Source organism: Chrysemys picta, chromosome 2 (assembly GCF_011386835.1).
Source record: "Chrysemys picta bellii isolate R12L10 chromosome 2, ASM1138683v2, whole genome shotgun sequence".
NCBI lineage: Eukaryota > Metazoa > Chordata > Testudines > Emydidae > Chrysemys > Chrysemys picta.
The window spans coordinates 57567333-57593206 of record NC_088792.1 but is presented as its reverse complement, the minus strand read 5'-3'; the positions used below and the strand labels follow the sequence as shown (position 1 = coordinate 57593206).

The 25874-nt window shown below is 42.1% G+C and overlaps 1 protein-coding gene across 14 annotated transcripts in view; it reads right to left on the bottom strand.

Moving 5' to 3' along the window:
* The window catches only part of BZW2 (basic leucine zipper and W2 domains 2), an 88673-nt gene that overhangs the window by 41794 nt on the left and 21005 nt on the right, over positions 1-25874 (bottom strand). For 11 of the 14 annotated variants that reach the window (XM_065583194.1, XM_005306653.5, XM_065583190.1 and 8 more), the window contains 4 exons: positions 19489-19553; positions 11041-11217; positions 7844-7947; positions 3645-3710 (listed from right to left, as the gene is read on the bottom strand). In XM_065583194.1, coding sequence (XP_065439266.1) covers positions 3645-3710; positions 7844-7947; positions 11041-11217; positions 19489-19546 — 405 coding nt within the window. In that variant the 5' untranslated portion in view covers positions 19547-19553. Of the gene's footprint in view, positions 1-3644; positions 3711-7843; positions 7948-11040; positions 11218-19450; positions 19554-25788; positions 25856-25874 lie in introns of those variants that run through there. The other 3 variants (XM_065583191.1, XM_042856540.2, XM_042856542.2) reach the window with 3 other exon arrangements.

Here is a 25874-nt window from a genome sequence, read left to right as displayed (position 1 = left end):
AACTGTGGGTGAACACTTTTCACAAAGCAATCATTCTATAGTGGACCTATCAGTCCTCATCCTCAAAGAAAACCTGCATAACACTTTCAAAATATGTGCCTGGGAGCTTAAATTCATAACTTTGCTAGACACTAAAAATCATGGACTGAAAAGAGATACTGGATTTATGGCTTATTACAACAATCTGTAGCCCACAAACAATCCCACTCTTCCTCCCCTGCCTTCTTCCCTCCCTCCCCTGCTTCCATGACTGGAGGGATGTTAACAGGCCACCTCACCTTGAATGGTCCTTTGAAATATGTGTTAACTATTTATGCTAAACAATCTGTTCTACCTAGTATTTAGCTGTGACACTCAGAGTACCTTTCCCAGACCGGAGGAAGAGCTCCGTGGAAGCTTGAGAGCTGGTCTCTCTCACCAACAGAAGCTGGTCCAATAAAAACTATTACCTCACCCACCTTGTCTCTCTTATTTGGGCTGTGACAATTCACCATGTTGCCTATTTACATATAGGATCTGTGAACTACTGGCATTAACTTTAACTGACAATAGTAGAGGGTTAGCAAATTTAGTCACTGTGCGAGGACATGCTTTCCAACAATTTTTGAAATTCCTTGCATGAAATAAAAGTCTAGATTAAAAATTGCTCATCATAGAGAAATTGCTACTGAAATCTGTGGCATACTTACGCAATTAGGAGAAAGTCCTTATAAAAAAAATCCTATTTTTTTAAGTCTCGCTTCTTTTACAATAAGATTTGAAAGCCAAAAGCAGACATGAAAGGGAAATGCTTCTCAAGGTTCACAGGACTATCAATGATCTTTTGTAATAATTATGAACAGGAAGAAATAAAATATGACCCAGCAAAAGCAAGCACTAGAGTGCAAATTGCCATCTGAGACAATCTCACCTTAAAAAAAAAAATTCCCCAAATACCACCTGCTTGAGTAAAGTGAGACTGCTGGTCTGGCCCTGATTTTCAGCATGACTGTCTCTTACCTTAGTGGAACTTTCCACCAGCACTACCTGAACACTCTAAATTGGATGATGTAACTGCCAGAGTATCAACTTCACTGCTGGGACAGTCACAAACCATTTCTTATGGTATCATCAAGGCATCACTTCTCGTGTCTTCCTAATACTACTACAATGGCCCTTAAACTGAATTACTCTATGGGTTGGATGGTGCCTACTTGCAGCATAGGTGCACAAAAAAGAACAAAGTGGGGGACAGGGAGCAGGGGGTGTTGGATAGGGAGTGGGGTCCTGGGAGGGGGGTGGTCAGGTACCGACTCCATGGGTGCTCTGGGGCTGGAGCACGCACAGGGAAAAATTAGTGGGTGCTCTGCACCCATTGGCAGCCAAGCTCCCCTTACCCCCCACTCCCTCTCCCCAGAGTGCGCCATGTCCCCGCTCCTCTGCCTACCTCCCAGCACTTCCCGCCACCAAACCGCTTAAGCCTTTCCAGGAGGGAGGAGGAGGAGCAGGGATGCAGCGCACTCAGAAGAGGAGGCAGAGAAGAGGCGGGCAGGGGCAGGGACTCGGGGTGGAATGGGGGTGGCGGGGAGGGGTTGAACATCCACCGGGAACAGTGGAAGTCAGCGTCTATGCTCAGGGGACAAGGAGCAAGGGGGATTGGATAGGTCAGGGGTTCTGAGTGAGGCAGTCAGGGGGTGAGAAGTGGGAGGGGGTGGATAGGGGGCAGGGGCCAGGCTGTTTGGGGAGGCACAGCCTTCCCTACCCAGACCTCCATACAGTTTCAGAACCCCGATGTGGCCCTCAGGCTAAAAAGTTTGCTCACTCCAGTCTTATAGCCTATTAACTATGCAGCACCAGAGTAGGCTCTTGAGATCTTTCATCCAAGTACTAATCTACCCCAGCCTGATATCTAAGTAAATTGTGAGATCTGAGAAGACCATAGCCTGCAGAAGTATGGCTGAAAAGTAAGTCTTATTTGTTAATCTGGGGTAAGCAAAAATAGCCAGATTTGCAGTCCGAATATCCTCCAGTAATACACAATTTTAGGGAGCAGCAGTGCAAGATTTCCACCAGGGCTCTGACAACATGCTTCAACCCTAATATCAAACAGCCACCATGAATGGTAAGAATAATATTTCCACACCCAGTTAAGCGTTGGAATCTCTGCTGACATTGCTGACAAGGGTGACTATTAGTGCCAACTATAATTCTTATTTCAGCTGAGTTACTTGCCACTGGAGATGGGATTGATACTAGTTCACATGTGCTAGAACACCAGCAATCCACTTTAAGTAGCTACTTTGTCAAAAAATGGGCTAATGGATTGATAAAGCCTCAAATTACTTTGTATTGACCACAATCTGTAAGTGGCACGATTGTGGAATATGCTCTCTTAAAAATGCACAAAACTCAAAGTGAAGCAAATTACAAAGCAAGTTAAAAAGAAGAGGCAGTTTGAATTGACATGGTATTCCTTTGTTAAATATGCAGAACGCTTTCTGTAATTTGAATGCAATGAGTCAACATTTCTTATGTCAACGATTATAATAATTAACAGCAAGAATGTCAGATTTGTGTGGGGAACAGAGGTAAATTTAGTTCAACAATGAGTGATGCACTAAGCAATCGGCATCAGTTAAAAGGTATATGGACCACAACTATAAAAATAGCCTCATGAACTAGCAAGAATGTGCAAATAAGAGCCAATATCCCTAAGCCACTGTATTTGTAAAAGGCAGTCAGTTTGACATCAGAAAGACACTTCCTCACTATTTCTTTGCATGATAGTTAATACTTGGAACAGTATTCCATATTCTTGCTCATTTTTATTAAATGGAGGTATTTTAACCTCAGGAAAGGTTATACACACATCAGCACTGGCCACAGTTTTATTATTCCAACCATATAATATTTTATATATATGGTTTTATATATATATTTTATATATATTCCAACCATATAATATTTTATATATTAATTCTGACTAGAATTAATAAGTCCAAACATTTCTTGACAGATTTCTTCAGGTCTCCATGTAATGCAGTAAATGCCACAATTCAAAACACGGCCACCACATTCACTGAAGTCTTAAGTAAGCAAATACAATAACAACTCTGCCGTTGTGATACTGGTTCTTACCATGTCACAGACATGCACTCAAAGCCTCCTAAACACCTAAAACTTGCTTTAGGGCTCATTCTGCAACCTATACACACCAGACTAGTCACGACTCATACAAGCAGTCTCACTTCAATGCATGGTAGATTTGCATTCACTATATAGAAAATATATGCTAGGAGTTTGAGGCAACTCTAGGTTCTGTTGATATAGGGCCCTGGTGGTGAAATTCATCCCAATGCGTGCTCTCCAGGTGGTTCCATAGCCATCACAGCACCACAGGCTGAGATGAGAAAGTAGGGGGCAGGGGTAGTCAGGGGAGCCAAGGATGCACTGACTCAGCATGTATCCTGGACAATCTCCACAGGCAGTGCTCTTATAGAGCCTCACTTACAAACTAAAGCTACCACTTCTGAGAGTTGCAGTTTGCACTCTCTGACCCAGCCAAGTTAAATCAAGACAACAATAACAGCATGTAAGAATATGCAGTTACTTTGGACAGAGGGTAGGTGATATTAAGCCCAAAGAGATACTGGCATCAATATTACCTTTTTGATTTCCTCTTCAAATGCCTTTTCCAAATATTTATACCTCCTGATTAGTTTATTGAAGACCTAAATACAAAACAGATTAAGTCAGCATATTTTACAGGTAGGGGGCCAGGAACTAGCACTGCCTCCTGTAAGTCAGTAAAGAACACCCATAACGTATCTGTGATAAAACTTGGAATACAGAATTTTTTTTAAAAAGACCTATTTCAACTCTGAGGAGAAAGAAGTAGGATTAATGGCTTCTTATGCTTTTATGTCCTATTATATGATTTTCTTTTAGATATGACCAAATGCACAGTGTTTCCAGGAAACTTGCAGCTACCCAGTACGACAGGTGCTGTGCGCATTTGTGCAGCAATCCCTTGTCTCACAAGCTACCATGACAAATGTTCTGATTCCCAACCTCTCATCCCTGCTCCCTGCTCTTCTCTCTCTCGCCAGTGCCCCTACTTCCCTTTTTTACTCCATTCATAGCTCCATTTGCAGGAGTGAAACAATGGGGATATCCCCACTTTGCATACATCCTCTAACAACATAGCTGCCTTGGAAGGCTCAGGGATTGAACAAACAGAGGGGGGCCTGTAAAGCCATGATGTTAGGGCTAAATACCTTTAGTAGATGAGGCTTATTAACAAAGACCTTTACCAAAGTATCATAAAATGCTTTATGATCAGAGGGAGAGGGAGATACTTTACAGTGCTAGCAAAGTTATTTAAAAAACGTTTTCAGGGACAACTCTGCAAGAAACCAACAGTCAGTTCTACTGGAATGTAACAGGCACATTCTGGTAACTTTCAGATTATTTTAATAGGAATATCTTAATTCAGGTCCTCAAAAGTTTTGGACTTTTCATAAAGAGCCTTGATTTCTCCCTCCCCACCGAAAATCCCCTCCTCTCCTCAGCAGGTTCTTCCCATGTCTATATGTGTATGCATACATATCCTTTTCTGGTACATTCAGAGAATAAGCATTAGAGGTTTCCCCTTCTCCGCACATTGGCATCTTCAGGAACATCTCCCTTCTCTTCTCAGAGTTTGTTTTTTCTTCTTATGGGGTAGTGGATGGCTGGGACGAGACAGCAGTGGGCCTTTCCCTGTTCTCTCCTAAAGGGACATAAGTCTCCTCCCACTAGGGGTTCCCCAATTCTCTCCCCTCCCCTCGATACTCTGATCTTTTCCCCTCAAATCCACTTCTGCCTTCTATTCATGTCTGTCCTCCACTTGTCTGTTTCCCTCTCTTCCCCTCCCATAACTGCCTCCCTATCGTCTGTCCCCGTTCTGTCTCTTCACCCTTTGTTCCCTGTCCTCTCCATCTGACTGCAGCACTGGTAAAAGGTGGAGGGTAACATACGGCTACTGTGGCTGTAGTGGCCTGGGTGTGTTGGGTGTTGAGAGGAGAGAGGTTGAAAAATCAGTGCTCTCAGCACTGTGCAGAGCCAGCACCAGGCTTGTGACTGACATGGCATTCAACTGGGATGGGGAGCTGGTTTACAATAAATATCATTTAATTTTGTTGTTGTTGTTGCAAGCTTATTGTGACCTGAGGGTAAATGACAAAATCTGTTTATTCCAATAATGTATTTTTAAGAGGCTGTCAAGAGCCTATGACTGGCACTCTTGTTGCAGAGCAGCAGAAAATGAAATAAAGGATGAATTACGGCCATGTGAAGAGGCAGACTGATATGGAAATTTACAGTTAATTAAGATGTGGAAAGAGAATGAAAATCATGAGCTAGGGTTTTTAAGCCTTTTGCCTTTTCAAAAAAATAAGAAAATGTTACATATTATGACACAATTTGTAATGTGGAGAAGTGCTTTGGGGTACTTAGGGCATGTTTACACTGGAATTGGGCCAAGGCGCTGTTTAATTGCAATGTAGATGTTCGGGCTCAGGCTCCCGCCAGAGCTCTGGGACCCTTCCCTTCCACCTCGTGAGCCCGAGTCAATCAGCTGACCTGGGCCAGCTGCGGTTGTTTTGCAGGACTTTTATTCTAGTGTAGACATAAGCTTAATGATAGCATCCATAAGGACCAGCTAATTAGGGCCGGCTCTAGGATTTTTGCCGCCCCAAGCAGAAACAATTTTGGCCGCCCCCCCTCCCCCCCCCCCGTTTTTTTCTTACCCTACCCCCAGCCCCACCTCAGCTCCGCCCCTTCCCCAAATCCCCAGCCCTGCCTCCTCCCTCCCAGGCTCTCAAACCTGGGAGGGAGAAGGAGATCCCGAGCGGCCACGGCGCGCGAAACAGCTGATTCATGCGCCACTGCTCCCCCTCCCTCCCAGGTTTGAGAGCCTGGGAGGGAGGGGGAGACTCCGAGTGGCCGTGGCGCGCGCGCGCCGCTTCTCCCCCTCCCTCCCAGGTTTGAGAGCCTGGGAGGGAGGGGGAGCAGCGGCGTGCGAATCAGCTGTTTCACGCGCCGTAGCGCACGAGCGGCAGCAGCGGAGGTGAGCTAGGGCGGCCGGGGCACATTTTTAGGGGCGGCATTCTGGCGCCGGCCATGCCGCCCCTAAAAATGTGCCGCCCCAAGCACCAGCTTGTTTTGCTGGTGCCTAGAGCCTGCCCTGCAGCTAATGTACAACATGTTAGTGTGCTTTAGAAATCATACCCCTCCTGTGCACACAGGACTTGTCTACACAGAGCAGCAAAGTGCCATGAAAGTAGTGGCATCACTGGCACATCTAAGAGTCTTCAAGTATGCACTGACATAAGACTGGCCTGCAGGATTAAAGCAGACCCTGAGTGTTACTTTAATGGTTATTTTAGCCTTAATTACACTTCTTCATTCTAGAGTCAAATCTCTGTTTCCTGTTAGTCCAAAAAGAGTTGGTAGAGTCAGTAATGGAAGCATCAATTCAGTTATTAACTACAAAATACTGATTTGTTTTGCTGACTTTTGGCATAACTACTTTCACTGTGCTGCATTTCTAGTCCTTCAAACTTCTTGCCGCTACACTTAAATGCAGATTCAATTGCAAAGCTAAATTTCTCTCCCTTAGATTTATATTTCCAGTTGTCATTACCAGACAGACAACTTTAAAACCTATCCAAGCTGAAGAATCAAAAGCAACAATTTTGTGTAATAAATATTATGAATAAAGGTGTTCTTAAAAAGAGAGGCATATTCTTAACAGGGGGTGGAGTGGCTAAACATTTTGCTTGCTACACAAAATAATTTCACTCTTCCAGGTGGATTTTTAAAGTAGCCTCGCACTTCTCAGCCAACATATTCTATTGAAACAATTCTTGATGCTAGTGCCCTTTGTATGAGTCTTGAGAGGGTTTGTAGATCACCTGAACATATCGGCAGGGATAATGGTTCTTATTCTTTCATGTACTGTATCCAGTGTTACAATAATAATTAGATACATAGATACTATTTATAAAATAACAGATTTATTGTTATTTATTATACCTGGACACACACTAATGAGATTTCGTTTTTTTTAATTTAGTTTTACTTATATGCAGAATTATAGGGTGGCTCATACTTTTCTATAATGACAATACTCATCCTTATTAGAATATTACATATTATTATGCACAAATTACTCATTGTTATTATTTGTTATACTCCACTAAGGAGTTACGTGGTTTGAGATATTCTTGCATAATATCTTAAGTTTCATTGCTTATTTATATTTATTTCACATAGGCCTATTTTTCCAGTCCTTCAAACTCTTACTCTTGTGAATAACCTTTTTCATCACTTGTAGAGGACCACTGACGTCAACTGGACTATTTGTGCAAATCCCGATTACTTGCATGAAGAAGAGTTGTAGGATTAGGCTTTAAATTTTTCAGTCATTACTCTTATGTACCATATGTTAATTAAATATAAACTTGCTAAAACCTTTTATAAAATAACTCTGTATGTAGAAAGGGACAGCCCAAACTAAAGAGAAGAATAGGAAATGATTGATAAACCTCACAAGAAATAGGATCAAAGATAAATGTATGACAGCCCTATAATTGTCTTTTAAAGGAATTGTGACCAGATAATTCTAGAAATCCTTTCTCTTATCTAATGCTTATAGGTTAGAGGGGACAAAGGCAGATTAGTACCTAACTATACTACTTAACTGCTTTGTAATTAGTCTACTGCAAGGTCAATCTGCAGATTTATCGTTATTATCTTTTCTAAGGACTTATAAACAGACTACAGTGGCCTGTCAATAATGGGTTTCCCTTCCTACCCTGACCTGAGCATAGTTTCGGATAGTGTCATGATCTTCATCTGCAGAAAATACACAGTGGCTGGTCATCTTGGTCTTGTCATTGTCATCTATGCGTGTCCCTCCAGGGGCTAAAAAGAAAGAGAAAAAGCACAATAAAGATGCACTGTTCGGATAAGGGCTCCTAAACTTACAACCTCTTAAGTATCACTGAGTGCAAGGTGGAATGAAAATGGGCATCAGATGCAACAGCAAAAAGAAAAAAAAGCCAGAGCACTCATCGACTGTGGTGGCATTTGGCATGTATAGAGAAAGGAACAATCAGGATTTCCACGCTATGTCACATCCTACAGACCACTGAGCCTACAGAGGATTGAGAGCTATGACAAGAAATCTTGGTGGTGAGTGCAGGATGTGGTCCTGTGGAGATTACTGGTTGGTGCCAACTACGTGATAAACATACTGGCACCCTTGTGTTAATTTTCATCCCTGTTTGCAAACATATTAATGTAATCTTTTCTGAAGAAAACTATTAGCATATCATCACTTGTTTTAGGACTCAGAAAATGCTGCTAATCTCTTTACTGCTTACCAACCCTAGCAAGTACATTTAACTGTATTAAAACTAGCTTTATTGGCATCAGATCTGTTCACTGATGAATGTGACGTAATAAAGTAACAAGCAAATAGCATAGCTATACACGCTTGTGTGACCAAACTCCAATCTGCATGTACTAGTATTTGCAAGCAAATCAAGAGGTGCATGTAAACATTCAGTGTTTGCACACACTTTTGAAAGTCTAGATTTTAAGTATGAAATTACTTTAAACCCCCCTATATGTTTAATACCAATAATTGATGTCTTTTAAACAGACCATTTATAATTATATTTACTATATCATAGTGAGATACAACGTAATAGTAATTTAATCCAGGAATAGGCCTCGATTCAGCATGTGAACAGCCCCATTGAAGTCAAGTGAATTAAGGTCATAAACATTTTGTCTCCTCTATCATTTTTATGCCAATATATTAATACAGAGTTTCAGAGGACAGAGGGGAGAACTAACTTTTTTCTAGAGGAAAAAGCATACAGTGGAAATAACTAGATAAAGTTACGGTGTGAAAAAGGTTATTGATACAGGCTTGTAATCAAGCACCCCAAACAGAATTTGAACATAAAAGATGCTAAAAAAAAAGTGTCTCGGGTAAAATTAATATTGAAAATATAGACCATTATGCTTCAGGAAAATCTACTAAATATAAAATGGAAAAGCACAGAGTTGCGATTCAGACACAGGTGCTAGACAGTTGATTATTTATTGAAAACTATTTCTGCCTACCAATCTTCCCCCAACAAATTTGTGTCTGTTTTTCTTAAACATCATCTCTCTTCTGCATCATTACTATTGATCGCCCTTTCAACAGACTGTCTTCATTTGTTTGTACTCCTTTCCCATTTGTAATCTATAAATCCTCAGTGCTGTCAGGTCTTCAGGATACTCACAAGTTGGGACAGCATTTCCGAATGTCTCAAGTTTGATTTTCTACCCTTATCCCAGGAGTCATTCAGCTGTATTTCAAGCTGTTTTTGTAGCTATTGCATGGGTGGGAATTAAAGTGGAGGTTTTCCTGGTACATCAAGGGCTAAAATCTGTGCTTCTGCAGTCAATAATGCAGATTATTTGCTTTCAATTCTCCAGTGGCTGTTGGAGTTAGTGACACAATAGCGTTTTCATCCAATACCATTATGCTGAAATATTTTGAAGCAGATGTGGGCTGGTTCTATATAGCTCATCCAGTAACTATGTAACTGGGATCAGAGCTTATTCCTTTTAGAACAGTGGTGGGCAACCTGCGGCACACAGGCCGCATGTGGTCCGTCAGGATAAGCTGATTGCAGGCCACAAGACATTTTGCTGATGTTGAGCGTCCGCAGGCACAGTCCCCTACAGCTCCTAGTGGCGGCGGTTCGCCGTTCCCAGCCAATGGGAGCTGTGGGAAAGGGCAGGCCACAGGGACCGCTGATTGCCCACCACTGTTTTAGAATCTGCAGTCAAAGTAACTGAAGAATAAAGGAAAAATACTGCTGCACACTCAAAATCACTGCTACAAATACACTTGTTAAGATACTAGTAACTAATCTGTAGGCCAGTAATCCTCTGAGCATTCCCCTCGCTCCTGGGTAATTTCCTTTAGTCCCTTTCACTTATCCATTGTTACCATCTTTAAATGCAGACTCTTAAATGTACCTAACAGTAACCTTGCCTCATATGTCCAGTCTTGCGTCTCCAGATACTTCTCTCCCAATCACATCTTTACAACTTGCTACCATCTCAAACTCAGCACCACAAAACACTCAGCTTACTTTCCTTCCAAACCCTCTTCGTTCCCACTGACAATTCCACTGTCTGCCACATCACCCAGGTTCACTACCTTTGTGTTGCATTCTCCTCCCACATTCAGGCTGTCGCCAAATCCTGTTGCTTCCTCCTCTACATAAACAGCTCTTAACAAAACAACAGTTCTTCTCTCTTTGATCCTTACTGCAAAAAGCCCTCGCCTGAATCATGATCATCCTTCCCTTTGATTACCGCAGCTTTCTCCTCTTCACTTCATACAAAAAGCTGCCTTAGCATCTTCCTCTCCTCCTGGACCAGTGCTGTTCATGCCAACACATTTGGCCTGTCTGTTGTATTCATCAGTTGCCTCTCTTATATGTGGATTGTAAGCGCCTCAGGGCGGTGACCATTTTTTGTTTGCACAGTAGGATCCTCATCTAAGACTTTGGTCCCTAGGCACTACCATAACACCATAGGTTGGACATTAGGAAAAAGTTCCTAACTGTCAGGGTGGTTAAACACTGGAATAAATTGCTTAGGGAGGTTGTGGAATCTCCATCTCTGGAGATATTTAAGAGTAGGTTAGATAAATGTCTATCAGGGATGGTCTAGACAGTATTTGGTCCTGCCATGAGGGCAGGGGACTGGACTCGATGACCTCTCAAGGTCCCTCCCAGACCTAGAATCTATGAATCTATTAATAACACAATAATAAATAATGCCACCGCCTATCTGATTGCAGACTAAATAAGTACCTAGATAGATAGAACTGAGGGCAGAGTTAATAGCTTTTGTGGAGCAAAGTGTACACTATTCAACCACATTCCTCCACTGAAATGTTATGTACAGAAATTTTCTAGCGCAACAAGATGCGCAGTTTACCTAACATGCTACCAGCTATCAGGATATCAAAGAGCGTGTCAGCATAGCGACGATAATCTAGCCTTGAGCCTGTTGAGTCCAGAAACTTGGCTACAGCCTCCAGATCATTCCCAGCTTCATTGAGGCCTTGGATGATTGTATCTCTGAAAACTGTGGGTTCAAATTTCTCCTTTTCATCTAGGAAAGGAAAAACAAACAAAAAAGTTAACCAGCCATCTATATGCTTAGATTTACATATTAGACAACAACTGACATGTCTGTGATGTGGGAGCATAACACATTTCCCATTCTGATTATCCTATTTCATAAGTATCAATTGGCTTTTGTTAGTTCTGGGAATTGTACTTTTTCTCTCCCTCTTCTTTTTCAAAAACTGAAAAGGAACATGCACAACCTACCTTGGGAAAATTAAATAGAAGAAATCCATTAATGCAAAATTAAACTGAATAGATGTAAAATTTTCTATTGCTATTTCTCTTATTGAATGTATTCCTCAAAACGTTACTATATATGTTGTTAAATTAGATGATAAAATACAGGCTGTGCAAAGCTGCCTAGTTAAAAGTGCTGCAGGAACTTTCATTTTTTCATTTTCTGATGTTCTTCTTTGAATTTTAACTGCAACTTAATTCATGCACTGACATATTCAAATCTTGGCGAAGAGAAAAGGGGGAGGGATAGTTCAGTGGTTTGAGCAGTGGCCTGCTAAACCCAGGGTTGAGAGTTCAATCCTTGAGGGGGCCACTTAGGGATCTGGGGCAAAATCAGTACTTGGTCCTGCTAGTGAAGGCAGGGGGCTGGACTCGATGACCTTTCAAGGTCCCTTCCAGTTCTAGGAGATGGGATATCTCCATTAAGTTATTTATTTATTATTTATCACAACAGCCAACAAACTCCTATGTTCTATGAGCACGGAGGAGTGTGGGTGGGGGGGGTTACATGGTGTCATGACCAGTTGTTCCCCAGATTCACAGAGAGCAGCAGCTCTTGAAACAGAGAAGAGTGACAGTCAATGATGCATCACCTAGTTCAGTCCCCAGTAGAAAACCTTGATTAAAATGCTCACTTTGACCTTCAGACAGCATCTCTAAGTCAAGGTCCTTAGTCATAATGAATGCACTTGCAAATCTTGATTAAACTTAGACACACACACACACATATATACCTCCTGTTGCTTCTTCTTTCTTTGATAAACTAACAAGCTGCTAATAGGGAGCCATGTACACCTGAAACCTCCCAGCAAAGCAAGTCCTGATTTATACTTGTGCGCTTTGAATGGCTTATGTCTGAGAGCATATCTACACTACAATCTTAAATCGACTTAGATTAGGTTGACTTACAACCACTGCAATAATTACTACAGTGACTGATGTCCACACTATTCTCCATCTGTCAGTGGTGTGTGTCCTCACAAGAGCGCTTCCGCTGACCGAAGAGAGGGAGTGTGGGGGGCTGAGAGCCAGGGCTCTCAGTTCCACGCATCTTCCCGCTGGGAGGCCCTGGGCTTCACGCCTCCCCACTCCCTGCCCAGAGCTGTGGGAGCAGCCACCCTTGGCTTCTCGCCTCCGTCCGGGAGATTTGCACCCGGAGTCCAGTCAGCTGCCATGCTCCTGCCGGGGAACCAAGAGTCTGGTTGGCTGCCGTGCTCCCGGCAGGAAGCGAGGAGCCAGGGGGGCAGCCAGGCACCCAGCCAGGAGCATGGAGCTGGGACCCGGGTGGCAGCAAGACTCCCCGTGGGGAGCCTGGGCAGCAGCCCAAGCTGGGAGTCTGGGTGGCAGCATGGCTTGGAGCAGAGATCCAACAGAGCCCTGAAATTGACAGAACAGCCAACAGTCAATGTAGGGAACGCAGTGTCTACACAGACACTGCATCACCCTAACTACACCGACATAACTCCACCTCCACGAGAGGTGTAGGGCAATTACATCAGTGGGACAAGGCTGTAGTGTATAGATGCCAACCTAACTGTGCAGCATAGACCAGGCATGAGGGTGTTTAAACAGAAACAATCATGAATTTTGCATAGCATTTTGTCATCTGTTTTAGATATTGGTGCCAAGTCATATGGTCACATAACAGCAATAATTACTTAAGAATATAATGGACTCTGCACATGAAGGAATAAATCTCTCATTTACTAGTAAAAATGAAGCTCTATTAAAAACCTAGATCAAACAAATGGTTCTGCCACTGCACCCTTAAACTAGCCCTATTTAAACTACACCTCCTATTGGAGCAGGTCCCTGAGGAGCTGTGGGACATGTAATGAAAATGTTCTGCAACGGTCTGTGAGGAGTTTCAGTGCAGGTTTTGATAATGAGGGTAACTCAATGGGGATTTTGGCAGGGCATTAAAGGGAAAGGAAAGAAAAGAGAGGGCTTAGTGTGGAAGTTAGTGCTCCAGGAAAATTCATGGAGAAAAACTGTAGCAGAGTTATTCTGAGCGATTATGCTGCTTATTCACAGATATCTTGAGCCTCCTAGAGTACTTCCCAGCATGGACTATAAAAAGCAATCATTTCACCTTAACTTGTACTAATGCCCGAAACATTTTTATTTGTGCACAAGAAGCACAATACCAGGAGAAGAATCACGAATTCTACCAAACAACCAAAGGAAGTACAAACTATTCCTCCTTGGGGAACCACAAGAGTATGCATTATTCACATGATATCAACAGCATGCTAGGTGCTTTACAGACAGTTATGAAGACAAAGTCCGTACCCCTAAGCGTTTTAAACGTATGGATATTTTTATATTTTTCAGACAGGCAGGTTTAAAAATACCCAATGTGTTAAATTCGGAGGTCTTCACTGTATCTAGCACTATGGGAGATGTGGATCACACTGCAACACAAACATCACCACCACTAATATTTTCTACAATAATTTTAAACCCAGATACTTTTCCTGCCTACAAGCCTCTTCCCATCTGGAACATCCCAATATTTTCTTCTCTGTTGCAATCTAACATGTGTAGGAAGAGGATTTTTTTTTAAATTGCCTGAAGAGTGATACACATCATTAGTGAAATGTTGTTTTCTTAACAACTTATGTCCCTAGAAGTGATGTGCTGAACCAGCACAACAAGAAGAAGCTGTCATCATGGAATAGGAACAGTACGTGAAGTGGTCAAGTGCATAATTAGGGCCAGCTAGCAGTTCCACTCATTTCGTTTCTAGAAGTCACCCTCTTCCCTTCTGTACAGATGCATCACATCGTAAAATACATTTGAATCTTCCTCTAACAAATGAATCTTAACCCTTCAACAAAAGGCTCACAAGCCAGGGAAACTGAATTTATTCCTCCACACAATCCATCCTGTCCCCTTTCTGACCTCATTTTACTGTATTAGTGTTTATTTTGACTTTCTACTGAACGATTTTCTTCCTGAATGGCACCTGGATTTCCTTTTGCTTCACTTCCTCCTATACTGCAGTTTACCCATACTCACCAACTTTCTGGCTAATAGCATCTGCATGGTTCTTTAGTTTGCCAGACTGTTTGTTTCTGAAGGATACACTCCCATCTCTGATATCACAGGAATAGATCTGGGTCTCATGTGCCTGCATGAAGCACTGCCAATATGCCACCTACAGTGTTTTATGTGGGCATGTGTTTTTCTAGCCTGGTCAGGCACTGGTGATTTTGCTCCAGATCCTACCTCCTCTCTCACTTCACAGGAGCTTGAAACAGAAGAGGAAAGGAATGCACTGTGCAGTCACATCTATGGCACAGATACACACGAGCCTACTATATTGGGGCATAGATGTGACTGCACAGTGCATTCCTTTCCTCTTCTGTTTCAAGCTCCTGTGAAGTGAGAGAGGAGGTAGGATCTGGAGCAAAATCACCAAATCCTAGCCTGATCCCAACTACTGCAGATAGGACCACTGAAAAGAACAGCATTCAGGAGGAGTGTATGAAAGACCACACTGACTAAGAGTTCACTAGAATTCTCCTATTTGTGTAAGTAACCAAATAGTAGAGGCCGGAGTGCAACATTTAGCCACCCCACCCAGGGGAAGCCCAAAGGGGGACTGCATCTTAGACTATCACACATTGCAACACCACTCCAGTCCCCCCATCCTCCACCCCACTCTCCCTTCTCCCACTTTAGTAATTTTAACTCCTGGCAACTAAAGCACTGTTAACAGATGTATGTTAGCAATTTCTTTAGTTGCCAGCAGACAACTAAGCTCTTCAGGGAAGGAACTGCATTTTCCTAAATGTCTCCACAGCACCCAACACATTTGGAGCACTGCTGTAATACAACATAACAGCGAAGCAGGAAGCAAGCGGAGAACTGCCTCCTGAAAAAAACAGGCTTCTTCAAGGTTTTTCAAAGTTTGGCATCCTAAAAGCGAGCCACCCAGAATCCAGTCACTTTGGCCTGGTCTACACTACAGAGTTAGGTCAATACAAGGCAGCTTATGTCAACCTAACTCTGTAAGCATCTACACTAAAATGTCACTCCTGCCGATGTAACTCACCTGCTACGCCGACTTAATAACTTCACCTCCATGAGAGATACTGCACTTAGGTTGATGTAGTTAGATGCTGTGTTAGTTACATCAACTTTAGTAGCCTCCTGGAGGTGTCCCACCATGACTGCTCGGATCACAGTTTTGAACTCCATTGCCCGATGGCCAGTACGCAGGTACATGCCCCTCCATGAATGCCCACAACCACCTTAAATTGTTTCTTTCTATGTCCCACAGCAGGCTAGCCTCCAAGGAATGGTCATGTTCCCTACAGCTCCTCTGGCAGGGTTGGGAGGTAGGCAGAGGGCAAGGGGAGCCCACACAGACAAAACAGAGCTGGGAAGAGAGTAGAAGCAATGGTTCCCATCAGGCTAAATCCCTTTTCAGAAGCCGACATGGTAGAGCACCACATGGGCAGACCACCACTAATGGCCCTGGCCATTGAGGACCTTGAAATTGATTCTTGGGGCCACTTAATTAAGGAAGGTTAGTTTTGCTGAGGACACATGAGAATCCTTTTTTCCCCCAAAAAAGCACTAAAAACAACAGTGCCACCAATGAAACGTGCATAAGAGTGGCATAGTAAGCCACATATTATAGCTATTAGTAGACTATCATAATTTATTGGAGGAGAGGTCTAGAGACATACAGCTCCAAAAGCCTCTCCAGAAGAGATAAACCAATAATTTAAAAGGATGCACACTGAAACTCATTTTAATTAGCTGCAAACAAACAATATCATGTAACTGTTCTGATAAATCCATTGTAAACCAGAGCAGTTAAAATCCAGGTAAAATTACAGATAATAGAATAAATTACTATAACAGCCAGGATATATCTGTAATTCATATTCTCTCTCTCACACACACACACACACACACACACACACACACACACATTGCTCACAGTGGTTTCTGTAGTAACACATCCATTATTACCAATTGTTTCTCTTCACAGTCCAAGTGAACTACCACCATTCCTGGTAAGCAGCCCTTTATTGGCCCAATTCCCAGACTAAACACATAACCTACAGCACCCAATGATCTGTAAAATACATTATGAGACGCATCTGTGCACCTAATAGGTTATATTTCACTAGAATACCTTGGTGATTTTGGCAAACCCAGTGCCAGCTCATACCCAGTCCCCAGGCCTCACTGAACACTGACAAATGCATAGCTGGAAACCAGTCTGGCTTACCGGTGTGGTAGTACTGTTAAAATAGATATTACACTTTTAAGAATGTGTTTAACTTTATGGAATCTTGTAGGATGCTGCATGTATTAATCCTACTTATAATATCTGTATCCCATACTATAAAGTAATGTTTAAATGTTGGCTCTGCAACTTCAAAATGTTTGCTAAGACTGTAAATCCCACAGTCAGGGGAGAAGCATTTTACCAAGTGTGAAGTGCTAGTTTACAACAAGAGCTGTTATCTCCTCTCCCAAAAAAAGAAGGTCTACATACATCAGAGAAGCCATTGTGGACAAAAGACGCTATAGATTGCTTCCCCCACACCTCTGAAGAGGGTAACGCATAAGCCCCATCCCATCACAGCTTGAACACTTTGCGAAGGGAATAAAAATACCTGTTGAGAAATAGTTATCTCTATGCTGCTTGAACTTGAAGATGCGAAGATTTCTAAGCATAAGCAAGGGATCTCCAGCCGTTTAGTTTGAGTTAGCCCTAAAGGGCATATAAAGCTTGCATATTATATCAGCTACTATCATCTTTTGGAACCTAAGACTGTATCTCATTTTTGTGAATGTGTGTACCTGCTTTAGCCTTATACCTCTCTTATTTCTTTTCTTAGTGAATACCTTTAGTTAGTTTATTGTCAGACTGGCTATAAGCATTGTCTTTGGTGAGAGATCTAGGGTGCACTTGACCTGGGGTAAGTGACTGGTCCTTTGGGACTGGGAGTAACCTGAATATTGTTGTGATTTTTAGTGTAAGGGACCATCTATCACAGAGGCAGGTTTGCCTGGGTGGCAAGATAGACTGGACTACTCACAGGGACTGTCTGTGGCTCCCTATTAAGGGTGTTATAGTTTCTGAGAAGTTCATACTTGTTACTTGGTTGATGAAATCTAAGCATAGAACACACCTCCAGTTTCAGGGGGTAGCCGTGTTAGCCTGTATCCACAAAAACAACAAGGAGTCTGGTGGCACCTTAAAGACTAACAGATTTATTTGGGCATAAGCTTTCATGGGTAAAAAACCTCACTTCTTCAGATGCAACAAACCTCCAGTTTGGGGTTTGTGCCCTGTTTCTTGACAGTCTGCCCTGATGATGGCATCCATTGCCGTGAGCTACTCCAGACAGTGCGACAACCCTGATAAGTGGCATCAGCATTATTTAGACTATGACAGCCTGCCCTGTCATGTGGCCTGGTCCTTTAAGAGGTTGGCAGGTCTGATGCATATTTTACACACACACACACACACACACACACACACACACACAATGTTGAGTGAAAAGAAGTGGTCCCAGGAGTAAAAAAAATGTTTCCTGGGGCCAGGTGCCTTGCAGAGAGGGTGGGGCAAGGCTCCCCCTCTCACCTCACTAATTAGGGATGAGCTGAGAGAAGGGGACCAGCATAAAGGCTGCCTCCTCGCTCATAGAATTGCAGACACCATGAGATACCAGCAAGGAAAGGTGGCCTGCTGAGAAGCCTGAAGGTTTAAGGAAAAGGGGCCAACTGGCAAAGCTAGTAAAGGCTGCACAACTGGCTAATCCACAACCGAGCTCCAGAGAAGAGAGCTGGGGAGACTCCTGCGTAAGGAGAAACTGTTGCAGTAATTAATATAACCCAGTTCCCAAGACGAGAGCTGGGGACTCCTGCTTAAGGAAGGATTGAAAAGGGGTAATCCTGAGAAAGATCCAGAAGGGTTTCCAGATCGGAGACTCTTTCAGGTGCAGAAAAGCAGATTCTCCCGAAGGAAGGAGTCATAGATCTCTAGTTGGACTAAGCGTAAGGCAAAAAATACCCCTGGGTATATTTGAGTGAGCTTCTACTTGTGCTTATGGCTGTCATTAATAAATGAGACCCTCAGAAGGGAGGCGCTCTTTGATTACAAAGATCTGTCTGGACTTCTTTGTAACCCAGGTGAAGGGAAGTGATACAGGGATCACCTGTGACACCATGCCTAACAGAAAGGGGGCACACTGGGTGACCCCCTTTCCATCACAAATATAATACTTTCAAAATTTATGGAATCTTGAAAGTAACAAGGGAAGATACTTGGTTATATTTAGACACATTTAATATTAAATTATTAAAACCCCATATGAAAAGGAATTTATTTTGTGGGATGTTAATTCTTTTAATGTGAATTTTAAAAAAACCAAACACAAAATCCATAGTCACAGTAAAAAATAAATATTGGAAAAAATGTATCAAACTGTTTAAAGAGTATTAAATTTTTCAAACTGTCATCATAAAAGAAAGCACTACATGCCCATGGGATATTTGAGAGGTAGGAAGTTAGCTTCATTTTAGAAATTAGGCGCCCGTTTTGGGGGATTGCATAGATTTGACTCTAAAAACCTCATCAGTTGAAGTTCATTTCTGAACGCTGCTTGTCTTTTAAGAAACTCTTGGTAGTTGTGCTTTTTTAATAAAAAATGTGCCTTTACAGTGGCAGCTGGAAGAAGTGTCTAATCATCATCAACCATGCTTCCTAATATCCAGATCTTCTGTAATCCTGATTAAATACAAACAAAGCCAAGCTCCAAGTGTCTTATATGTAGTCCTAAATGTATAGAAAAAGCATAAACTTTAGTTACATTAAAAACACTAACAGTATCCTTAACACTGATGGGAGGATGGTGGTGGGTAGGAAGGGACACCTTAATCCTACCAAACTTTGAAATGAGAGGACAGCAAGCAATGCTTTATATGACTGTGATAATTCTAGTTACCTTCACGAAGGGGGAAAAAAATAAAGCATTTATCCTACCCCTCTTCCTAGTTTTGAACCGCTGGCCTGTTAGCACCGGCTTCTGATGCTTATTCATAAAATTTCTGCAAGAGAAAGAAAAATAGTTTAACTACATATATCAGTTTAATCAGAGTATTTACAGACAACACGGTAACGTGACAGTAAAGCAAAAAAGAAATTCATAGAATCCAGCAACACTGGTGAAAAATGCATGTAAAAATTAGTTTTCGTTATTTTAAAGACAAACAGCGCTATAATTTTAGTATAATTTGATTGAAATTTGTTTCCCTGACAAAGCTTGGTTCATGACAGTACTATACAAATGGAAGCTTTCATTCTACACAGAAATTTACCAGAAATAATCTCAAAAGTTATATTGTCACAATATCATTTGTCTTGCCTCTATTTCAAGAGATGTAAAGTAGAGAAATTAATTACAGTATTAGATAATGAGTCTCAGGACCAAGAATAATCCTAGCTCTAATAAGGGCCAGCTTTAACCAGCCATAGGAGCTTCTATAGGATCATGATTTGTAAATTCATATATATTGGCATCATCATAATAGAATTTCCTGATTTCTAAGATAAAAAACAAAACTAAAACCCAGAAACACTTAAGACTAGATTGAAACCTTATTATCTGACCTGGGTAAGGGACAACAGGGTGCTTCACTGGCTCAGGAGCAGACCAAACTGTGATTTACAAAAGTCACAAATTTCTCCCCTGACTGCCCCTCACTCTGAGGAGGGAGTAAATTACTTCACACCTTTTCAGAGAGCAACTTACTCTTGTCTTGTGCACCCAGTCAAATACTCAGGCTGGCAGGAAGGGGAGCACAGAGGCATTGATCCTCCCACTCTCTGCCACTTCACTACCTATTAGCTTGCAGGGAGAAGAGACCCTGCTGTCCTCATTAGCAGACTAAAAATCTGAGCAAGGAAGTCGGGGGAACCTGACTCCCCTGCACAGCCAGCAAAGGGCTGCAATAATCTAGCCCTTAGTGATGATAAACAAATGACAACTCATGCCTTACAGAGTCCCATGGAAATCAATATGGGTTCTACAACAAAGATGTTTACAGGATCAAGTCTTTGGCAAATACTTCTCCCAAACACCAAATATATTTTCCTGCCCTATTCAAGTGTTTATAACCATAACTTGCTTATTAGCTACTAAAGAACTGGGAAGAGAAGTCATCGCCTTCTGTGTCCCGCACAAAATGGTAGTTAGTTTTCCTCCGTCAGCAATTTTGTATTTAAATAGATACTTGAAAATCTAGATGGCATTCTATTAAATAATATCAAGCTAGGACGAATTTTGGGCCTAAACTATTGGAGAGTATTCCTTACATACAGGCCTCAATTAATGTGAGATTAATATGGCAATTTTGATTAAACCTTTACTCAAGCATAATTATTAAATAGCATATTATCTGATGAGAACCGCTATTCTTCAGTTTTATTGAGTAAATTAGTGTAATTGATTTAATTACATAGCTATATTTTGCATAAACTTCACACCCTATATTGTCAAATGAATGCAAATAAGTAATATAGAGTGAATATAATGAAGTTTCATTGTACCTACCAGTTCTCTTATATCTCCCCCCATCCTCCCCACAGAGGATGTTATTGTTTGGACTGGGTAAGCCATTTCACATAATTCAGGACATAAAACTCTACCAAGATTCTTGACTCATCTGAGAGCACCCTAAAGTTTTACCCATCCCAAATCAAGTTTTAGTTACGGTCAAAAAAAAAAAAAAAAAAAAAAAAAAAAAACACCACACACACACAGCTACCCAATAAGTTTAACACACACCCACATTTACACACAGACACCCTACCTCATTTTAGGCCCATTTGTTTACAGATGCTATAGAGAAGATTCATTCTACAGCAAGTCTCACTCATGCTACTGGTTTCAAAGCACACACTACACCTCCTCCTAGGCTGAACAAAGTGAATTCTTGGTTTCACAGCTGGACATATTCTATCAATTACAAATTACTGTACAGTGTGCAGAAATAGAATCTGCCAGTTAATTGGTTTTCTGTATCCCAGTAAATTAGTTTTTGAACAACCCTCCCAACAATGCTCTAGTGATATAATCTACTCCAATTTCTGAGATGTCTATTTTTTCCAGTTATAATTAGGGCTGTCAATTAATCACAGCTAGGGCATGTGATTAATGTAAAACATTAACTCAATTTTTTTAAAAAGTTGTGAATAATCACAGTTTTAATCGCACTGTAAACAATTACAGAATACCAATTTAAATATATTATAAATATTTTTGGATTTTTTCTACGTTTTCAAATAGACTGATTTCAATTACAACACAGAATACAAAGTGTACAGTGCTCACTTTATATTATTTTTATTACAAATATTTTTATTGTAAAAAAAATAAAAGAAATAGTATTTTTCAATTCATCTCCTACAAATCCACTCATTCCTACTTCTTGTTCAGCCAATCGCTATGACAAACAAGTTTGTTTACATTTACAGGAAATAATGCTGCCCGATTTTCATTTACAATGTCACCTGAAAATGAGAACAGGCATTCGCATGGCACGGTTGTAGCCGGTGTTGCAAGGCATTTCCATGCCAGATATGCTAAACATTCGTATGCCCCTTCATACTTCGACTTGTAGGCTCTAAAATTTCACATTGTTTTGTTTTTGAGTGCAGTTGTGTAAAAAAATAAATTCTACATTTGTAAGTTGCATTTTCACGATACAGAGATTGCATTACAGTACTTATATGAGGTGAACTGAAAAAAACTATTTATTTTGTTTATCTTTTTTAGAGTGAAAATATTTGTAATAAAACCAATATAAAGTGAGCACTGTATACTTTGTATTCTGTTTTGTAATTAAAATCAACATATTTGAAAACAAATATTTTTGTAATATTTTTAAATTGGTATTCTATAATTGTTTAACAGTGCGATTAAAAAAATAGTTGTGAATTAATTGTGATTATTGTTTTTAATTGTTTGACAACGCTTATGTCACTAGGTGGCCCCTCTGTTGGTCGTTCCAACAGTGTTTCATTTTTGTAACTCAGCAAATCAGTGTTTTCTAGTCCAGAACTATGACTTATCTGGGGTTAGGAAATGCCAGCACACCTGAGAGAGAGCATAAAGGGCCAGAAAAGTTTAGAGTCATGATTGGCTAGGGTTACCATATTTCCACAATCAAAAAAGAGGACACGGGGGGGGGGGGGGGGAAGCCCCACCCTAGCCCCGCCCCCATCCACTCCCTCCCACTTCCCACCCCAACTGCCCCCCTCAGAACCCCAACCCCCCCACTTCTTGTCCCCTGACTGCCCCCTGCTGAGAACCCCCCCCAACTGTCCCCCCAGGACCCTACCTGTCCCCTGACTGCTCAGATCCTTATCCACTTGCATGGCTGGCAGGGTTGTAGAAATTTTGGTGGTGCCCAACCCCCCCCCCCCACCACCTGCCTAAGGCTCTGGGAGGGGGGTTGGGTGGGGGGAAGGTCCTGGGCTGGGGATTAGGGTGTAGGAGGGGTGCAGGGTGCATGTTCTGGGATAGCGTTTGGGGGCTGGGTGCAGGCTCCGGGCTGGGGCAGGGGGTGGGTGTGCAGGAGGGGCTGAGGGGTGCAAGCTCTGGGATGGAGTTTGGGGGTGGGAGGTGGTGCAAAGGGAGGGGGTGCAGGCTTTGGGAAGAAGTTTGAGGGCAGGAGGGGATGCAGGGGTGAGGGCTATGGATCTGAGGATGAGGGGTTCATGATGCAGGAGGGGGTTCAGGGATGGAGCAGAGGATTAGGGTGTGGGGGGATGAGGGCCAGGGCTGAGGGCTTTGGGGCGTTGGAGAGGCTCAGGGCTAGGGTGGAAGGGCAGGGTAAGGGCAGCCTGTCTTCCCATTAGTGGATGGGGGCACTAGGACCCGGGGGCAGCAGACAGCAGTTGCTGTTGGCTCTGGCAGTACAAGCAGACAAGGGAGAGGCAGGCAGGTAGGGGGGGTTGCTGGTGGAGGCCACGGACCCATCCAACACTCCCCTCCTCCCTGACTGCCCCCCCAGACTCCCCTTACCATTCTGGCTCCACGTGTTTACAAAACACGCTGCCTGGTGGGTCGGTTTGTGTGTTACACAGGGCTGCAGACAGAGGGAGGGCTCTGGCTGCTGGAGGCCAATGGGAGCTGGTCAATCAGCCCAGCCGCCCAATCAGCAGCCGCACTCTGCATGGAAGGGAGGGAGGGAGGCGAGGGAGAAAAAAAACCCGGACATTTTAACCTTGTTACCAATTCCTCCCGGACGGCTATTTAGAGATGCAAAAGCCGGACATGTCCGGGGAAATACGGACGGATGGTAACCCTATGATTGGCTTTGCTGCCTTCAAGTTGTAACATAAGAAAAGACCCAACCAGCAGTTACAGTTTTGCATACTGAGAATATCCTCTCTCTCAAAAACAAACCAACAAACAAGCTACAGTTTTACCAGAAATTAAGAACATTTTAAAGAAGGTACAGTTAAACTGTGTAGCCAACCTTCTGGCAGTGTACCTGCCTACTTAAGTCCCAGGCAGACTGTGAAGAGCTACAAAAGGATCTCTCAAAATTGGGTGACTGGGCAACAAAATGGCAGAGGAAAGTCAATGTGGATAAATGCAAAATAATGCACATTGGAATACATAATCCCAACTATACATATAAAATAATGGGGTCTAAATTAGCTGTTACCACTCAAGAAAGACATCTTGGAGTCATTGTGAATAGTTCTCAGAAAACATCCACTCAATATGCAGCAGTCAAAAAAGCAAACAGAATGTTGGGCATCATTAGGAAGGGGATAGATAATAAGATAGAAAATATCATATTGCCTCTATATAAATCCAGGGTACGGCCACATCTTGAATACTGTGTGCAGATGTGGTTGCCCCATCTCAAAAAAGATATATTGGAATTGGTAAAGGTTCAGAAAAGGGCAACAAAAATGATTAGGGGTATGGAACGGCTGCCGTATGAGGAGAGATCAATAAGACTGGGACTTCTGCGCTTGGAAAAAAGATGACTAAGGGGGTATATAATAGAGGTCTATAAAATCATGACTGGTGTGGAGAAAGTAAATCAGGAAGTGTTATTTCCTCCTCATAACACATGAGCTAGGGGTCAAATGAAATTAATAGACAGCGGTTTTAAAACAAACAAAATAAAGTATTTTTTCACACAACGCACAGTCAACCTGTGGAACTCCTTGCCTGAGGATGTTGTGAAGACCGAGACTATAAAAGGGCTCAAAAAAGAACTAGATAAATTCATGAGGATAGGTCCATCAATAGCTATTAGCCAGGATGGGCAGGGATGGTATCCCTAGCCTTTGTTTGCCAGAAGCTGGGAATGGGCGACAAGGAATGGATCACTTGATGATTACCTATTATGTTCATTCCCTCTGGGGAACCTAGCATTGGCCACTGTCTGAAGACAGGATACTGAGCTAGGAGAACCTTTGGTCTGACCCAGTATGGCCGTTCTTATGTTCTTACTTGCATTCTGTGAGTTAAAATCAAGGATGGTGAATGAGATGGCACAGTGAAGCTTAGAAAGTGTTGTAGGAGCTGAGGCTCTCCAATGAGCAGAGTGCAGCAGTCTCTCTTGTGGAGTGCTCAGGAACTTCAGAGGAGGAGGATGGAGAAAGACAGATATATCCCTTTACCATCCAACACCAGTAAATGCTTTCTACATGAAGTAGTCAGATAATACCACCACCAGTACCTGCAGGTTTTAAGTCTTCTAGCTAGTGACCAGCTAGATCTGACATATCTATTTTGCCTGTGTAACAACCAATCATTTGTGAAAGAGTTTGATATGTACTAAAAAAAAAGTGCATTTCCGTAAGTCTGCTACTAATAGTGGATTTTATGTTTGTGTTCTGCTAGTCATCATAGTATTTCATTTGGTTGGGAAGAATGTTTTCTCATTGCAGCTAACATAATGATGTTAGTTTCAAGAGGAAGGTTACAGAAACCTTACAGCAGTCTGGAAAAGAAAAACAAAGCAAACTATACAATATGCATGAATTAATCCTATTGTCACAACCCTTCAGAGCATAAACAAGCCAGCAGACTTGAATTAATACACTTTAACTTCTTCGGTGAAAAAACACCAGCTTTCCTTTGCGGTAGCAGAATGGAAAGCCAGCCTGCCTTCCCCACCGTGAAGTAGATAAGACTTCCCAGCAGCTGTGCAGTCTTCTGTTTTTACATTAATTTTTACTACTGCACATTTTCCTTGTGGTGGGGGGTGGGGAGGTCTCTTTTTTCAATACTAAAACACATTTTTCACATACCTGAAGCTTGACAATTAGATTTTAAAATTGTTTTTCTGGACATCAAAGAGATGCCCTTTAATAGAACCTGGGAACAAACAAACAAA